The sequence below is a fragment of the Condylura cristata genome, unplaced genomic scaffold (assembly GCF_000260355.1).
Source record: "Condylura cristata isolate star-nosed mole 26May11 unplaced genomic scaffold, ConCri1.0 scaffold00013, whole genome shotgun sequence".
Taxonomy (NCBI): Eukaryota; Metazoa; Chordata; class Mammalia; order Eulipotyphla; family Talpidae; genus Condylura; species Condylura cristata.
Window position 1 is genome coordinate 26,232,158 of NW_004567114.1, and position 18,050 is coordinate 26,250,207.

At 46.9% G+C, this 18,050-nt stretch overlaps 1 protein-coding gene across 1 annotated transcript in view; it reads right to left on the bottom strand.

The window, feature by feature from the left end:
• The window catches only part of PLEKHH1 (pleckstrin homology domain containing, family H (with MyTH4 domain) member 1), a 38,883-nt gene extending 21,349 nt beyond the window's left edge, over positions 1-17,534 (bottom strand). The window contains exons 1-5 of the mRNA XM_012724564.1: positions 17,385-17,534; positions 7,677-7,739; positions 6,652-6,801; positions 2,261-2,344; positions 232-313 (exon numbers count right to left, since the gene is read on the bottom strand). Of these exons, the coding sequence (XP_012580018.1) occupies positions 232-313; positions 2,261-2,344; positions 6,652-6,801; positions 7,677-7,739; positions 17,385-17,510 (505 nt within the window). The 5' untranslated portion in view covers positions 17,511-17,534. The remainder of the gene's footprint in view (positions 1-231; positions 314-2,260; positions 2,345-6,651; positions 6,802-7,676; positions 7,740-17,384) is intronic.
• Positions 17,535-18,050: the final 516 nt, after the last annotated feature.

Consider the following 18,050-nt stretch of genomic DNA (forward strand, 5'->3'; position numbering starts at 1 on the left):
ACACACACACACACACCCTGGTGAGAGCACCCTAAAGTCAGACACACACACACACACACACCAGGATTAGTGAGAGCACCCTAAAGTCAGACACAAACACACACATACACACCAGGATTAGTGAGAGCACCCTAAAGTCAGACACACACACACACACCCTGGTAAGAGCACCCTAAAGTCAGTCCCCCTCCCCCCCCCCACCGCCACACACACACACCCTGGCCTGCTCACCTTCTAGTGCATCCTGAAGGGCTCCTACTTGCTCTACCAGCCGCTGATTACAGCTTTTCAGGTGCTGATTCTCCAACTCCAGCTAGGCAAAAAGAAAAAGATTTAGACTATGCAGCCTTCAAGTTCAGACATATAATTCAAAATAGGGCTAAACTTATTTTTAAAGATTAAACCTTTGGAGAGGAACACAAGGGCCCCCCAGCCCCCCAGCCAAGGCTGACCCCTCCAGGGTGCTCTGCCCTCCCTCTCTCCCACCTGCTAACTGGCTTTAGTTGGGGCAGAAATGCATTTGGCAGCTCCTGCACTTTCTTTTCAAGTTATTTTTCATCTTTTTTAAAAAAATTGTGAAATGCAGCACATGTGTGGAAAACCACAAACACACATCAAAGATTAGCTGAATGAAGGATTCTGAAATGAATACTCACGGGACCACCACTGCCCAGAAAGCAGAAATTCGTAAAAGAGGAGTAAATAAATTTTTAAAAAATGCAAGGCACCCAAGGGACAGCGCTGCCTTTCTTCTTAAGCCCTCAGCAATTAGAGGTGTGACTTAGCTTGATGATGGGACGCACGCAGTGGTCATCAGGCCATACCGCCCAGCAGCGGCCACCAGAGCAAGCACAGCTCCGGAGCTTTCCTGCCGGATTGTTCTGCTAACTAGACAGAAAGCTTCCAGCGGGCCTCCCTGGTGGCGCAACGGGTGAAAGCACTGCACTATGAGCTATCACAGCCACTGCACAAGTTCCATCCCCGGCCAGGGAGCTGACCCACATGGCGCAAAGACCTCTCCTGACCCGCCTGCTGCTCCCCTCAGCTGTGTATTTCAGTAGATCCACTTGTTCTGCTCCCCACTCTGTCTCAGGTGAATCTGCTCATCCCCTGCATCTCTGGCCTGTACCCCAGCTCTTGTATGCATAAATAAATAAATCTTAAAAAAAAAAAAAAAGAGCAAGATTCCAGCTAGAAGCTTCCATTTCTTTCACTGTGATCATCTGGCTAATTAATTCTTGTTAGTTGATTTCTTACATTAATAAATCTGTCTTTAACAGGAGTGTTCAAAAAAAAAAAAATAGACATTCGCCAGTGCCCAGACATGCCCCCTGCCCATTCCCACACTCTCTTCCCTGCCACAGCAACCATGCTTCTAAGTTTATGAGTCACTTCTCTACTTTCTAGGTTTTTCCACCCGAGCACACAGCCCTCCACATGTTTATCGAGTTGTGTCTCTCTCTGAACTTGATTATGACTGACATTGGAACTAAACAGGGGTAGGGGTGCTGAGTCCCTGGCAATCAGAACCCATGTATTGCTTTGACTCCCCCCAAATTTAACTACTAATAACCTGTTGTTGACCAGAAGCTTTACTAACAGCATTGGTTAACACCTACCTCAGACTGTACATGTATTATATACTGTATTCTCACAGTAGGAAGATACCATCTGAAGAGCTATAACTGGGTCAGAAGCAGGCACAGTGACAGCACCTTCAGTTCAGCCCCACATCCAATGTCAGGGAGAAAGGAAAATGTCATTAATAAAGTAAACAGCGAGTCCATTCACAGCACTGCACTGGATGGGCTGATGAGCTTAAGGCCTGCTGACGGGACACTCGGCTGTTGGACCCTCACAGTAGAGCCTGCGCTGGGCGGCAGCTCAACATGGAGGAGGTGCTTCTGCACTGACTTTTGCTCAACAGACTCAAGTTGCTGCTCTTGCTGTGAAACTAGATTTTCCTTCTCCCCAAATGAAGCACTATATAAGCCCCTCAAGAACTCTGGGAAAATGTAACCCAGATGGAAAGATTGGGGGAAAAAGTGAAGCATCGTAGCATTTAAGCAGAACGAAGAGTCAATGATTAACAATGAAAGCAGGTCTGAACCACAGAGCAGGAAAGCGCTAGCGTGGGAGCAGGGCACGCACACGGGGACCCCGGGGACCCCGGCTGGGTGGGTGCGGGGCACGCACACGGGGACCCCGGCGGGGTGGGTGCGGGGCACGCACATGGAGGTCCCAATGCACCTTTGCTCACCTCAGCCAGCTTCACTGTTACCCATTCCTTGATCTTTGCAGCTTTTTCTTGAACAATTTTTGCTTCCTCAGCCCTCATCTGCTTCTGCAAGACAGGGCCTCTAGTTAATCTTGGCAGTCACGGTGCAGTGAATAAACAGCGGAGAAGAAATAGCAAGCAACTGGAGGGTGTGGCCACAGAAAAAGAGGTCGTTCATTTTGGATTTTTTTTTTACTCTTAAATTGGAAAGGTCTTCCTAAGTGTAGTACAAACCCAAAGCCCATGAAGGAAGAGTAGTAAGTCCATATCATCATTACAAATTACTACGTCACAAGGAGAAAAAAGGTCTGAAAATCAACAGACCAACTGGCGGAGGACAGATGTTGATGTTACCAAGGGCTAACTTGAACGGAACAATTCAGTAACTACACACATGCAAAGAACATGAACAGGAACTCAATAGAAAAAGAAAAATGGGGAGAGAAACCCATGGAAAGTTGTTCAACCTCAATCATAATTTTAAGAAAGCAGATAAAGATGAGACATCATTTTCCTGTATTGGACTAACACAATTTCAAGTTTAATATTATCCCAAATTGTCTAGAATGCTAGAAAACAACTCCTTTTATACAAATTGGCAAAACCTTTTTGCAGGAGCATTTTGATTATTTTTGCCAACATTTTAAACGTTTACGTCATTCACCTAACAACCCCATTGCTTAGGAATCCTTTCTTGTAATATTATTTGATAAGTCAACAAAACCCAAAATACTCAAAACTGGAAATAACCTAAACATCCACCGATCATGGGCTGGCTAAGTGAAATGCTGTGCTGAACAGTGGTTAACAGTTAGGAGTGGAGGGTCCTCCCGGTGGCTTAGGGGTTAAGTCTCAATGCTGCCACCACTAAGACCTGAATTCAATCCTGGACCAGGGAGCTGACCCACAAAGTGCAGCAGACCTCTCCTGACCAACCTGCTGTTCCCCTCAGCCTATTCTGCTCCCCACTCTGTCTCTGGTAAATCCTCTACCCACCATACCTTTGGCCTGTACCCTAGTTCTTGGATGGAAAAATAAAAATATTAAAAAAAAGTGAGAAGTGTATTGGAAATAGAGGGGAAATGCTATTTGTCATTTCATTCCATTTTGGCCTTTGTGCATTTTTTACTAGTAGTATGTAGTAATTTTTACATAAAAAAAAAAAAAAAAAGCGCGGTCCTCCCTGGTGGCGCAGCGGGTTAAAGCACTGCACTGAGAAGCTAAAGCCACTTCCGCATGAGTTCGATTCCTGCCTGCCCCAGAGGTGACCACATGGCATGGCAGACCTCTCCTGACCCGCCCGCTGCTCCCCTCAGCAGTGTACTTTATCATAGATCTGCCTGTTCTGCTCCCCACTCTGTCTCTGGTGCAGCCTCTTACTGCCCCTGAGCCTCTGGCCTGTACCCCAGTTCTGTATGTGCAAACAAATAAATCTTTAAAAAAAAAAAAAAGGTGCTACATGAGTACAAAAGTGCATTTAAAAAAAAAATCAAAAGGGTAAGAGATGATTTAAAAGTGAGATTTGCTACCCTCCTGTACACCTTGTTTACATCGTGATAGTGACCGGCTAAGCTAGGAGTCCCTATCATTTGTAAGCTCACTGGTTTGAGAGATCTGCTGTGAGCGGGATTAGAACTGCTTTGAAGCCAATTTTTCTGTGCACAAAGGAGTCAATCTGCTTGAAAATACAGAGCTTCTTTCGTATGAGCTATATAAACAGTATGACACTCTGAGAAAGAAGCTTGGCATGGTAGTGACAGGACAGAAATTGAAACAAAATCAAATGGAAATGCACTGCAAATTCCACATTACTCATCTCCAAAGTAATTTTCATAACGATGTTCAACAACATTAGAAAGACACATAATTAAGGAGACACCTATTAGTGTGTTTACTACAACATGACACATTTAACATGGATCATTTTTCAGGTATTGGAAAGCTACCGACTCCACTACTTTGTAAGTTTTCTAAGTAAAAGTTTTCCTGCTTTTTAATAGCTCTTTAGAATTGTGAATTTATGAGTTTGAAGTTTGTACGCAGCTTTGTTTATGCGAAGCAACACCTGTCTGCCTGACAATATTTCAAATTAATTTTAGTCTTTCTGTTTGAATTACTGCTTGCTTGCTACAACTCCACATGACTTTTCTATTGAGAAGCAAAAGTCAGGAGCCAGAGATGGGGACTGCAAGCCATTTTTATTGCACCCCATTTAAGTTTTAATTTTTATGCTCCATAGCAGAAAAAAGTGTCGTCTCCAATTAAGCAGAGAGCTGTCGGGAGAGCATCCTCCTGGGTGGACATGTCACGGCTCTCGCACCCTCACAGGCGTGGGGTGGACTCCGGGAGGCCACCTGTGTCCCCGTCACTAAAGCACCCAGCTTAGCAACCAGCAGCAGGGTGGCTGGAGGGGGGGGGCTGTCTGATAATTAAGACGGTGGACACAAGCTTCCCCAGGGAGTCTGTGGGTATGAGACGGGATGTGAACCTCTCACGTATTTAGAGGAGGCAGAGCATCAAATTTGTCACACTTTGACAAACTATGGCCCTTGGTCCAAACGCAAACCCCCACCAGTTTTTACTCTGCAACGATCTTTGTAGAGCCATAATACGACCAGGTCCTTCACTCTGGCACTGTCCAGGGCTGCTGTCTTGCTACAAAGACACAGTAAAGTAGTTGTAAGAGACCAGGCCATGTATAGGCTCCCAAGGCCTAAAATAATTACTGTCTAAAAGTTCACCAATCCCTGACTCCGTTTTTTTTTTTTTTTTTAAGATTTATTTATTTATTCATACAGAACTGGGGTACAGGCAGAGATGTGGAAGGTGAGAGGATTCACCAGAGAGAGACCGGGGAGCAGAACAGGCAGACCGATGAAGTACACTGCTGAGGGGAGCAGCGGGCGGGTCAGGAGAGGTCTGCCACGCCATGTGGTCACCTCCGGGGCAGGCGGGGATCGAACTCATGCGGAAGTGGCTTTAGCTTCTTAGTGCTGTGCTTTAACCCGCTGTGCCACCAGGGAGGGCCAGTTTTTTTTTTTTTTTTTTAAGTTTTATTTATTCATGCATGCAAGAGTTAGGGTGCAGGCCAGTGACAGGGGGTGTGGGGGCAGGGAAGGAGTCACCAGAGACATGCTGCAGATAGCTTCATAGTGCTATGTCTTAACCCCTTGCACCACCAGGGAGGCCCCCCGACCTAATTTGATACCCTGTAGAATTGGCAGCCCAGAGGGGTGGAAGGACTTGTTGCTGCCAGTTTCTGGCACAGCCGGGACTCAAATCAGGGCTACTGGCTGTGGGACAGTGTTCTTGCTATTCTGATCTTGACCTCCTGATAACTGTAAAATGATTTTTCTGACCTAAGCTTTAGCAGGGGACCTTTTGCTCACCCACCCGCAGGAGGCTGTCATTGCTAACTACAAACAGTTCAAGAGTGAAAACAAAATCAATATTCTATATTTTCCCACTATTTTTCAGGAGCACATGGTACCCCACAACCTATAAAGACACGGCCCAAAGGAAATATTCAGAGAAGGATGATGAGTGGCTACCCGTGTGCCCAGCACAGGGGGATGGCCCTACCAGTACTGCTGAGGCCTTCATAGAGAAGGCACATGTGGAAAATTAAAAGCCTTTTGGTCACAGTGGGCTTGTTGGATCGGGTGGCAGAGCCCTGGCAACAGGGAAAAATTGGGCAGGTTAGACCAATGACAGTGGGAAGAGAAAAAACAGGGTGGAGTTAATGAGACTGAGAGGAGGAGACTGGGCCTAGGCAGCTGGCAGGGGGTGTTTCAGATGTCCCAGCAGGAGCCAGGGGCTGTCTCTGAAGTGCCGGGCAGTGGCCTCCCCTGGGTTCCATGTGCTCAGAGGCGAGGTCTTGCCATCCATGTCTGTTCTCTGCCAATGCAGGCTCACTGAGAAATGCTAGCCAACTAGCTGCCTGCCCAGCTGTGTGCTGCTCAGACACGTGTCCCACATGTGGGCAGGCGAGAGGCGAGGAGGGACGGTCAGGAAGGAAAAGTCCTTTTGATCTAGCGCAGACCTCATGCTCCATCCTCAAGTAGGCTTTCGATGCCTACTTGACAGATGCATGAAGTGAGCCAGCAGCTGGAGTAACTGACCGGCCAGAGAGCAGCAGGTGCCAGCGGTGTGATTCAAGCCCAGTTTGGTCTCCCTCCCAGGTCCTTTTCCTCCTGTGTGCTCTGCCTGATTCTTTCTCACCTGTAGCAGTGGGAAAGCCCTTCCAGGAATGAAGTCTCCTTAGGAAAGGTCTCATGGTGGAATAAGGTGCCCATCACCGGAGGGGTCCAGCAGAGGGGCTGTGCTTGTCAAGCTGGGTGGCTGGCACTGATGCCATGGCACACCGGCCTTACCTGCTTCTCCAGCTGTGCCTCCAGCTGACTGATGAGCTCATCTTTGCTTTTCATAGCTTCAAGCAGTTCCTGGTACTTCTGGTGCAGGCCGCCTGCTGTGTCCACATTCTTCAGATTGGACAGCTTCACCTTCTCTTCCATCACACCCACCTGAAAAGTATCAATCATCTCAAAGGGTTTGGGTGTGGCAGGTGAAGAAATAAATGGCCATTAGCATGGGACAGGCAACTTATGATGCCTGAGTCTTTGACTTCTAGGTAGGGCCTTGACTCTACCCAGTCAGGGGCCAATTCATTCAAAGATCACTTACTGAGGCCTCATCTAGGCAAAAGAACTGTCAAGGAAGGCACAGCCGGTATTGGCCTTGCAATTCTGGAGGCCCCAGCAGGGACTAGTGGGGCAGGGAGCCCTGAAGGGCCTGCTCCAGCCTCACGGTGGCAGACATCTGCTGCTCACTAACTGTCCATGTGTGCCCCCAGGTTTTCCAGCCCATGGGACAGAGGGCCACGGAAATCATTCCAGTCGACAGTCCCAAGGGACTGACACGTTTCTGGACCAAAATGTCCAGAGCTGGTGCACAAGCTCTCTTCCTGTCAGAGCAACCGAAGAAGCCGCATGTTCCTGATAGTCCAGCTAGAAGAGAGGGCGCTCCAGCAGCCTGGACCCCCGAATCATTGTGTGAGGCAGACTCCCTCACTAACCATCAACGAAGTGGCAGCAGGAGTGGGAGCCGGACATGATAAACCGCTGGATGTCAGACTTACTACTCCAGCACAACGGAGCCTGTGTGGACCAAGGCGCTCACACGCTCCCAGCACTGGGCCTCATTCAAAGACTCCTTCAGGCCCACAGAAAGCTCTGAACACCTTAAATTGCTTGGAGGGTCTCACACTGACCTGTAAGGCACTCCCTGTCTCTGCAAGGAGCTCATCACCATGAATGTGTCCACATGTCTGCGGGGTCAGGAAAGGCCGATGGTCACCCCTCCCCCCACATACACCCATAAATCCTCTCTTCCCGGTTACCTGGGTCTCTGCGTTCTCTGCCCTCTGCTCTGCCTCCAGCAGCCGCTGCTCCAGCTCCTGCATCTGCTCAACCAGAGAGGGAGGGGATGGAGTGAAGTGTCCACATCCAGGCAGTGGGAGCAAACTGCACGGACACTGCCCGCAGGCAGCTGCAAGTGTCACACGCACTGTGGATGCACAAAGCTCCAGCCTGTCCTTGAGGCCCAGCCCAGCCCTCACCCGACTCCCCTCTGCAGATCTGGCCTTTTCTCCAGAAACCCAACCTTCTCCCTTTGGCCTGGACCCTGGCTTGATGTTTACCAGTAGACTGAGAACGTCATTCCTTTTCTTTCCCAATCTCTTACCTTCTCAGTTCAAATTCTCTTTCTCTCCCTGGTTAAAGAATGGAAGAGGAGAAACCCGCAGCTGACTGCAGAACAGGGAGAGTTACCCCAGATCATGTTGGAGAAGCTAGGGCCCCTCTTTTTCTCAGGGCAGACGTTGCCCATCCATCTTCTTCCCCCTGCTCTCAGTCCCCCTTCCCTCTGAAGGGGCCTGTGGATTCCAAGTAAAACTCAAGATTTACAGCCCCTTAATGGCAAAGAGCCCTTTGACAGGCATTCATTTGCTCAGAACAAGGATGCCTGCTTTTCTTCTTTCCAGCCCCTCCTCGACTTAGACATCAAGTCTAGAAGGGGGCTTGGTTCTATCAGACCCAGGCACCCATTCCACAGGCCTTCTGGGAGTACCTTGGCCTTCAGACGGCTGCTCTGCAACTATGGGGGAGGTGACAGAATAGGTTAACCCGTGTTGGGGTTACAGGGGTGGCTCAGAACTTGGGTGGGTGTGATGGTGTATGCGAACCAGCAGTTATGCTGTGTAACCATCCCCCTTTCTGCTGCCTGGACTGATCAAGTTCTCTCTTCCTAGGAATTGAAATCCGGAATTGAGAGACCAGGGATGGGGGTGTCGGGGCACCAGGATCAACGCACAGACTTCCTGGGCCTTGGCCACTGGTAGCTCCTCAGTTCTGTGAGTGGTGCCAGGAGCCTCCTGATCCAGTTCCTACCCGCTTCAGCTAGCCAGGTTTGGAGTTACCCCCACAACAGAAACCACTCTAAACCATGCAATTACCTGTCAGGGACCATTTAAATTTTTGTTTAGGCTATGACAAAATACTGAATAGAAAGGCTTTAGAGTGTTGGAAAATTCGCTAGATTAACCTTCAGTGAGACCATTGAAGGCTATGAGTTCACCCGCTGGTAGCTCAGAAGATGTGGGGTTTCTCTAGGAAATCATTCATTGTTGTGACTTGCAACACCGGATGGACAAAGCCAACTTCTGATTTTACGGATGGAGAAACCAAGGTAGCAGGAAAAACAAAATGTACCTGAGTCCCAGCAGGGGATTTCCACTTAGGTCAAGAGACATCAATGACACTGGCGAGGAGCCAGAAATCATCCCGTTATTCATGGAGGGATCAGCACCTCTTCCCCACCCAAGATCAGCAGGTGATACATCCCTTTAAGAGGTGCATGGGAGGGGGGGGGGTGCGGCAGGTGGGAGGGGAGCTATTTCGGAGCCGGGTGTCTTCTTGGGAGACACCTTGGGTCGGCTGCCATGTGGTCCTCGAGGCTAATGACCTTACCCCAGCTTGGAATCTCTGGCAAGAACACTTGAGACTCAAAGCATTTTGCATTCACACTAGAGTATTCTTAGAGTTTCCTTTTTTCTCTCAAGCTAGTTTGTGAAGATTAAAAACCTTTCGATCATTTGGAGCCTTTTAAAGAGAGCGTGTGAGGCCAGCGTGTAGCCTTCACGGCACGCAGCTGCTACCCACATCCTGCTGTCCCCACTGGCAGAGGTATTTTGAACATCCCGTTTCCTCTGTTTTTATGAAAATATATCTTCTCCATTGCCCTTGGAGGACTCTAGGTGTGTCTCTGCCAGAATGTCAGCTTTAGAGTTTCTAAACTCTTCCTTTAACCTTAGCAGCAGCAGCACTTCTGACAATGGCAGGCTGCTCTTCACACACTCTGGCCTCAACCGAAGCTCTGAAAAACAGGCTAAGGGTGGGCCGCCCCTTCTTCACGTCCCCTCTCCTCTCAGAAGGCTCCCTAGGACTGTGCCCTCGGCCACCGTTTGAGTCTGCAGGGCTGGGTGTCGCACCAGCTGAGGAGAAGTCAGCTAGTCGACAGCCGGGACCCACTTTCACCAGCTGTGACCACACACAGCACTCTCGAACTGTCCGAGCACGGGCTGCGTTGAGTTCTGGGCAGCACGACCAGGTGCACTCGGGCTGTCTGCAGAGCAGAGGCACACTGGGCTATTCTCAGCGACCCTTCAAGGGGGCACACGTTCTCAGCACTGTGCTGCAGTCACCGCAGAGGTGGGACAGGTAAGAGCCAACGCTGGAAGCTACCTGGCTCCCCAGGGTATGAGTTTGGAGAGGTTCCTGAACTTCTCAGCACCTCGTTTCCTCAGTAAAATTAGAGGGTTGAGTGCCCACTCCTGGGCCCTGTGCTGTGAGGGTGCAGGAGATGCCTCGCTTAAAGCTCATGCCCTTGGCCTTACTAAGCAGGTTATAGACCTAAGCTGCTAGCTGGTCTTCCATATACAAAGATGGCATTAGGACCAGTGGGTCGGGGACTGTCCACCTGCTGTCTGGGGAGAATTAGTTACTAGAGCCCTCCTTTCTCTCTCCAAAGTGTCTTGGTTTCTAGGCGACAATTTATCTGATTGTCCCATGTTCCCCTGATAGAAAGAATGGCTTGGAGCTAGAGGTGGCCAGCTATTAGCCCACAGAATGTTATGGACATTGAGCCAACAGATAACTAAATAAGTCACTAGCCAGTGACTGATATTCTTTTAAGCCCTTCACATATATTAACACATTTCATCGTTGCCGCAGTCCCAGGAGGAGGTACTGTTACTAACCTTGCTGTACAGACAAGGAAGTTGACACAGAGGGGTTAGGTAACTTGCCTGAGGTCACACAGCTAGGAGGGAGAACGGGATTTAAACTCAGGATTGGCTGGAGTCTCCAGCTCTGTTAGGCACTGTGCCTACCTCTCCTATCCACATCTCACATCACACAAACTCCAGGTTTCACACACAATCCCAAATTCCAGCTTCTCTAAAAAACTCAGAAGATCTGGACACACTGCTGCTAGAATTTCCCACAGTCTTCCAATCGTAGCACATTTCCTTCACTTCTGCCCAGAACCCAATCTCACTGCCCCACTTATCTAAGTTACCCGCAAGCATTCAAGTTTGCAAGCCCTAGTTTTAGCTACTAAATACTCTAACTTTGTGTTCTTCGAAGACAGTGGTTTTCAATTTATCATTTTTTAGTAGCAGATTTTTTTCTCATATTTGAAATCATCTGCTTATTCCTTACTATATAAAATACATGCGTGAGGGGCTGTCCTGGTGTCTAACTGGACAAGAAAGTCTAAGTCTTGTCTGTGGGACCCACCTCATCCCCCACAGGCCCACCCAGGCCCCAACGCATCCAGGAGAGGGAGAGCTGGGTGGCACCCAGGGCGAGGCCATGGCAAGAATACATGGCAGTAGATCTCAGGGACATAAGAACCTGTGGGTCTTGTCCCAGGAGAAATGAAGCCAGGAATGTGCTGGAAAAGAAAACCCAGGTGTGCCTGATGCAGGTGGTCCACAGACACACTCTGAAGAGCACTGGAGTGTGCCAAAGGCAAGCATAGTTAGCTGACAACTCCGGGGTGCTGCCAGGCATGAGGCCCCCTCTGCACAGGGCTCTTTTCCAACGCTCTATAAATACTAGCTCTTGAGAACTATCATACTGGGCCCTAAAAAATATAGGGGGTTAGGAGAAAAAAAAAATCTCACACAAATTCATACTTATGCATACATACAGACAGGTATGGGCATTCACACACAGTGAGCGAAAGTTCCAGAAGGCCTCTGCTCCCAAAGCTAGTCAGCATAGGAACCTGCCGAGGCCTATTCTGTGATGAGTTTGTGCAAGCATATTTCCTACTAGTTGACAGACAACGGCTCCTTTTATGGTAACTGGCCTGTCCCACATATTTAAGAATATGTTTTCTGGGCCTTATGTGCTATCCATACGTTGCGAAGCTGGGGCCTAAACTTAATCTCGCCTCTGAATAACCGATGGAGAGGGGAGGTGGGGCGTGGGGTGGGGGGTGGCGGGCATTCATTGTTCTTTTGTTTAAGGGGATGAACTGAATGCTTTATACATTCAAAAAAGGTCTTGAACTACAAGCTTATGGTATGTAAGTATAAAAAACCAAGTAACTATATTTCAAAACCTTGGCTGGCAAAACTGGCAGGAAATTCTGGAAAAAAGGTGTGCAATCCCACTCGGAAGGGACCTGGGAACAGCTGTGTCAGTTAGAAATATTCTTGCTAAGAAAAGAAGGGTGTTTAATTACATTATTTCTTCTTTTATAAGCCTAGTCAAATCCCTTTTGGTAGGAAGTGGAGGCAGGTTAAAAAAAAAAAAAAAGAATTTTAAAGGAATTCAACACTGATGCCACGAATTCCTCAATGTCTACAAAATCCCCTGTGGATGGATATTACCTTCAGTTATCTGAAGGAGTAACTGAGGCACAAGTTTAGTGAGAATGCAAGAAGTCTTAGGGACTTTCAATAACCATTCATACCGGCTCTTAGGACAATACCAAATTGTGTCTTTTGCAGCAGGAAGGGAGCTGAAGAAGACAGTTCCAGTGAGAACAAGATGTGAACTCCAAAACATAGGCCTCTACTCTGGACGGAATATGCACCCACTGCTCATCTGCTTCTAGACTGAGGTGGCTCTGGCCATCTGGGAGTAACAGCAAAAACTAAGTCTGGTATTGTCTCCTCTCTGCACCCTTCATCTCTCCTCTCACCCTTAGGCGAGGGATTATTTAGTAGCTGTCACTTTTTACTCATTTTTAGCATAGATTATTCCATGTCTGGATGGAGATAGGTGTGAGTGGGCTGTGTGGTGGGGAAGGAGGAAGAGCACACTTCTCAGCTTTTGCAGCCATTGGGTGGGATCTGAGCCATGGCTGGGCTGGTGTCCTGGGAAGCAGCCAGAAGTGTGAATATTCGTCATCATCCTCCAGGCAATGAGATCTCCACCGTGGGAGACAGTGCTGCCCGGGAGGACCCAGCTGACCTGGGCTCTCCCTGTGCGGTGGGTACTGATGATGGTGGACAAGGTCTAAGAGGAGCAACAGAAACTGCTGGTCCCAGCAGGATTTCTCCTGGGAATCCCCAGTCATGGCATACTTAATCTGAAACTTACCTTGACTCTATTGAGGAGAATCTCTAATGAACTGGTTTGGGAAATGACTGCGGGTGGTAGGCACCACCCAACATTGACTGACATGGTATTTATGGACTTAAAGTTTCCTACCAAGAAGTCCTGGGCTAGGCTAACGTCACGATCCTCATCTATACTTAATCTCACAGCCCATGATCCCTAGTCAAGATTTCCTTGTCTCCCCACCTGCTCCTATACCCCCAGTCTTGTCTGCACTTTGTCTTTGGGTTCCCTTTCTTTACCCAGTCCCACTCTGACCCCTTGTTTTGGAGAGTGGGGAGGTATTCTGGTTACATGTCAAATATAGGATGAGGGGCTGATGTTATCAAACTTTAAGGGCTGTGGACAAAGAAAGTCTTTATCATGTGCTTAAAGCTGAGAAACAGGGGAGCGAGGCACATGAGTTTTCTTACTATGAAATATTTCAGGCCAAATGAAACATGCAGAAAATCATGTTGGAAGAACATTTATCTACCAGTCCACTTCTCAAACCTTAGTTTTTGTCATATCTGCTTCTGATGTTTAAAAGAAAAGAACTGTTAGAGACAGTTGAGGTCTCCTGTGTACTTCTCCCTCTTTTCATTCCTCTTTCTAGTCTTTATCCTACGCTTAGTTGTACTTACATTTTAACCTCATTGTACATATTTTTAAACAACACAAAGTTCTTTTTTTTACTGGTTTTGAAACTTTATATAAGATGATTGTTCCAATTATATACTTCTGATCTTTGTTCATTGTGGGTTTTTGAGATTTACTGATTTTATGTGTTGCTTAATGATGGGGATGTGCTCTGAGAATTGCAATGTTAGGGGATTTCCTCATTGTGCGACATCATAGAGTGTGAGCACACAAACCTAGAGGACACAGCTTAGTTCACAACTAGACTATGTGGAATAGTCTCTTGGGGCTACCATTACATATGTGGTCACTCATACACTAAAACATGATTAAGTGATGTAAGACTGCAGCTCTACTTGATTCATTTTTAACTACAGTGTAGTATTCCATTACACAAATACGCTCAATCTTTTTCCATCTCCCTGCCACATGACCTTGAGAATATTTCCAATTTTTCATATATCACTGTTGCAATATACATGCTTATATTATATCTCCTCATGACCGGTATGTTTGTTTTATTTCTATCATTGCATTTTGTGCTTTTTATTCCTTTTCTATACTATTTTTTTCCCTCTTGTCTGTCTGAATTTAATATTTTCTTTATTATGTTTCCCTGCTCTACAGGTTTCCTCTATTTCTATTTCCTATTACTATTATTCAAGACTCAAATTTTAGACTTAAGGACTGCTTGTAGTTCCCTAGCATCTATTCTTCCCCGTCTCCCATATAAATAGAACTCCCAACTTTTCACAGAGCACATGAAGAATAAAGACTGTCTTTTCCAATCTTCGCTACAGGCTAGATATAACCATGGGAATAAATCTGGGCCACCGTGGAATGAGCAGAAGGAATGACTCTAATCCCTGAGTAATGTCCTTCGAGGGAAGAGGCTGGAACATGGACATGAGAGTGAACCACCCTCAACACGCAGAGCTAGTCTGCTTATGTCTGCAATGTCACATGGGAAGGAAACAAACATCTGACTGGTTTAAGCCAGTATTAGTTCAGACTCTTTCTTACAGCAAGCCAGACTCTGATCTTACTCATATAGTAGGCATGGATTTTTAAAAATTTTATCCTGCTTTTTACTCATTCTCCTTCCTTCGTATCTTTCATCAAGTTTGGAAACTCTGAAGCCAATATCCTTCTAAGTTATAATGTCTCTCCATCCTCTTCTCCATGGCTGGATTCTTACTTGATGCATATATGACCTTGATGCATATATGATCTGTGTACACTCCAGGGGCCCCCCACCGGTCTTCCTCATCCAAGGGCTCCGCTGCTCAGCGTCTGCATGTTGAACAAGCCCCCAGAAACTGGTTTCATACACTATAAAATTTGAGAACCTTACCTTAGGCTATGGTAATGGGAGAGGTGTCCGAGGCAAGTCGCCTCTGTGGCTTGATATTTCTATACTGTGTTCCGGATGATTTCCTCAGGTCGATTTTTCTATCCATCAGGTCTGTCTTCAGTGGTACCTAATCTGATGTTCAGTTTATCCACTGAATACTTACTTTCAATGAAAACACTTGTACCTTCTAGCAGTTCTACTTGGCTCTTTTTCAAGTCTGCTGATTTTGTTAAATAGGGTTTGTTCTTGTCTCATGTTTTGAATTACTATAGCTTCAATAGTTTTCAATTCTTTTTTTTTTTAAATAACATCTTGCCTAATAGTTTGCTTAAGTAGAAGTTTTGGGGTGGGGGTGGGAAGGTCTAGTCCAGGTGTTTGTCATATATGTGGACTCTCCTTAAATTACTTGCTCAAGTATTAGTCACCCTTGGGCCTCCCTCGTGGCACAGGGTTTGTGTCTCAGCGCTATTAAATATTAGTCATTCTGGATCACAGATTCATCTTCACTAAGGCTTTGTCCCTTCTCTCCCCACACCCCCACTCCTCAGGGATCCTGTGTGATCTGGGCTGAGGTCTTATAATCAGAGAGATTCATAGAGTTCAGGTTTCCTACAAGTACCACTGGTTCAGAACTTGAGGCTTAACCTACATAGATAATATAAATTTAATGTTAAACCAATACTATCATCAAGTTCTCACAGAAAAATTCCCTTTTTCTTTAATCTGCCAAGATGTTGGTTAAAGACAAGAAGATATTCCGTCATCTCCCTGTGCTAGTGGATAAATTTCTTCTTTTTCTTTTTTGTCTACTTTGTATTTAAAGTAAAGCCCTTACGTGGCGGCCTCAGTTTCAGCTCCAGCCTCCACTGGCCAGACTCCCTCTGTCTCCAGAGATGCTGTAACTCAAACCTCAAACCCTTCGTGACAAGGGAACTACACACCCCAACCCACCCAGCTGCAGAACTGAGTCCCACCTGGTGTTGCTTTGGTTTAATCCCAAGAGATTGGGAATCTTCTTATTTTTTTTCAGGGCATAGATCTGCACTTAGAAGAATATTTCAACTATTTACTCCAGCATTTCTATGTGTATCATAGTGGTAGGTCGTAGGTTATTCCTTATCCATATTAATACAAACAGAAGTCTCATGTTTTAGAACAGCTGACTGTGTTAATCCCTTCCTTCCCTCGGACACCTCTCCCATTACTGTAGCCTAAGGCAAGGTTCTCAAATTTTATAGTGTATGAAACCAATTTCTGGGAGCTTGTTCAACATGCAGACACTGAGTAGTGGAACACTTGGATCAGGAGGACCAGTGGGGGGCCCTGAAATGTACATGCTTAACAAACACTCCAGATTTCCAGCACAGATGGTCCCAGGACCACCTTTGAGAAGCACTCTGTCAGGCCTTCTTCCCTTCCCCTGAATTCGCCCCTTTCTATGAACAGTACCCAACCCACATCCATAGGAATGCTGCCGGTGTCTGTTTTTCCAAGACTGAATGAGGAGACAAAAATGGCAATAGATTCAGGAGATCTAACCCAGGCTACTTGTACGCCTCTCCACTCTGGCAATGCGGAGGTGATGCCGAACCTTGTCTTCCTGGACGCCAGGTTGTGGGTTATCAATAAAACACATCATTATTCAGGCTTTACTAATTGAGGCTTTTGACATTAACTAGAGAGGGCTGGACTGAAGTTTACTTTTGTATTATGAAAGGTCTGCTAAGCAGATAGCTGTGACAACAAAAGTAGAGAGAAACTGGCGATTCACTTAAGATAGAGAGATATATTTTTAGTGCGGGTCTCCACTGTCTAGATGGGCTGCGCTTTAAAAAGCCTATGAAATTCAGCCACTTGGAATGTATCTTCCCCTAGAAATATTACCAGTGGTGGTTTTCCCAGACCAGCCCACCCAAGCCTGTGAAGACAGTAATTGTTCCTACGTAACACCTGCTCTATGCCAGGACCTCTACACAAGTGATCTGATACAATTATCAAAATACTCAGAAAGGGAGAAATTTGTGTCCTTGTCTTAAAATGCTCAGGGTCACACAGCTAGTGACAGCCAGGTGGACCTGTCTGCAAAGCCCCAGTCCTTGTCACCAGGAAGCCAGGCTGCCTGAGGGTAAGGGTGGCGATTTTATCTTTCCCTCCTAAAACAGTGAGGAAGAAGCCTTAAGGGAGTAACAGAATCTCCACTGAGCCACTCAACAGATGAGTGCCATTTCTTTAGTGTGTCCTGTGAACAGCAGGGAGCAGGGAAGAACACAAGATGACAGCTGAGTAGACACCTTGATTCTGGTTTTACAAAGAAAACCAACTTGCTTGCCTTTCACTTGGCCTGCATAGGCAGTTTTTTGCACAAACTGAAAGTTCACCCTCCCCAACTTTCTTCCATCAAACTCTGCTGGGAGACTGGCAGCTGCCTGCTCTCCAGACCCACCTTGTCAGCCAGCAGCTCCCTTATCTTGCTGGCTTGTAGGCGGAACCGGAAGAGTTGGGTTTCCAGGGCCACACATCGCTTCTGCCAGTCCACGCTGTTCTGGGTCTCCACCTTGGGCTCTGCCATGATGGCGTCGATGTCAGGATACCCCAGGGAGCCCTGAGAACCAGCACACAGAGAGATTAAACAATAAGGATGCTGGGAGGAGTCATGTGGGGAAAGGAGGAGGAGGAGACCTAGGAGGAAGGAGAAACCCAGGCTGGGGAAGCAAGTTAGTCATTGCCCTCTCTCTGCCTCTCCATCCTGTACATTGGAAGTTAGCTGGCAGCAGCCAGGAAGTCACTGAGAAGCGGTGGGGGAAATCTAGTTTCATTTTTACAGAAGGGAAAAGCAGGACTCATTTATTTTTCATTCATTCAGTTATGTTATATACTTAGCAAATATTCTTCCATTCAACAAACATTTAGGAGCCAGTTGCAGATCTAGGTACTAGATCTGCAAAGGCAAGTAAGAAGGTCCCCATATCTTTGATCTCCTCAACAGTCTAATGGCAAAACTGCAACACATCACAATTGCTAGCCAATGTGCAGCTAAATGGGAGAGGCAAGAGGGACTCACCAGAGTTCCACAGCTAGAGCAGAGGAGCTGGGACTCTCATTCCAAAGC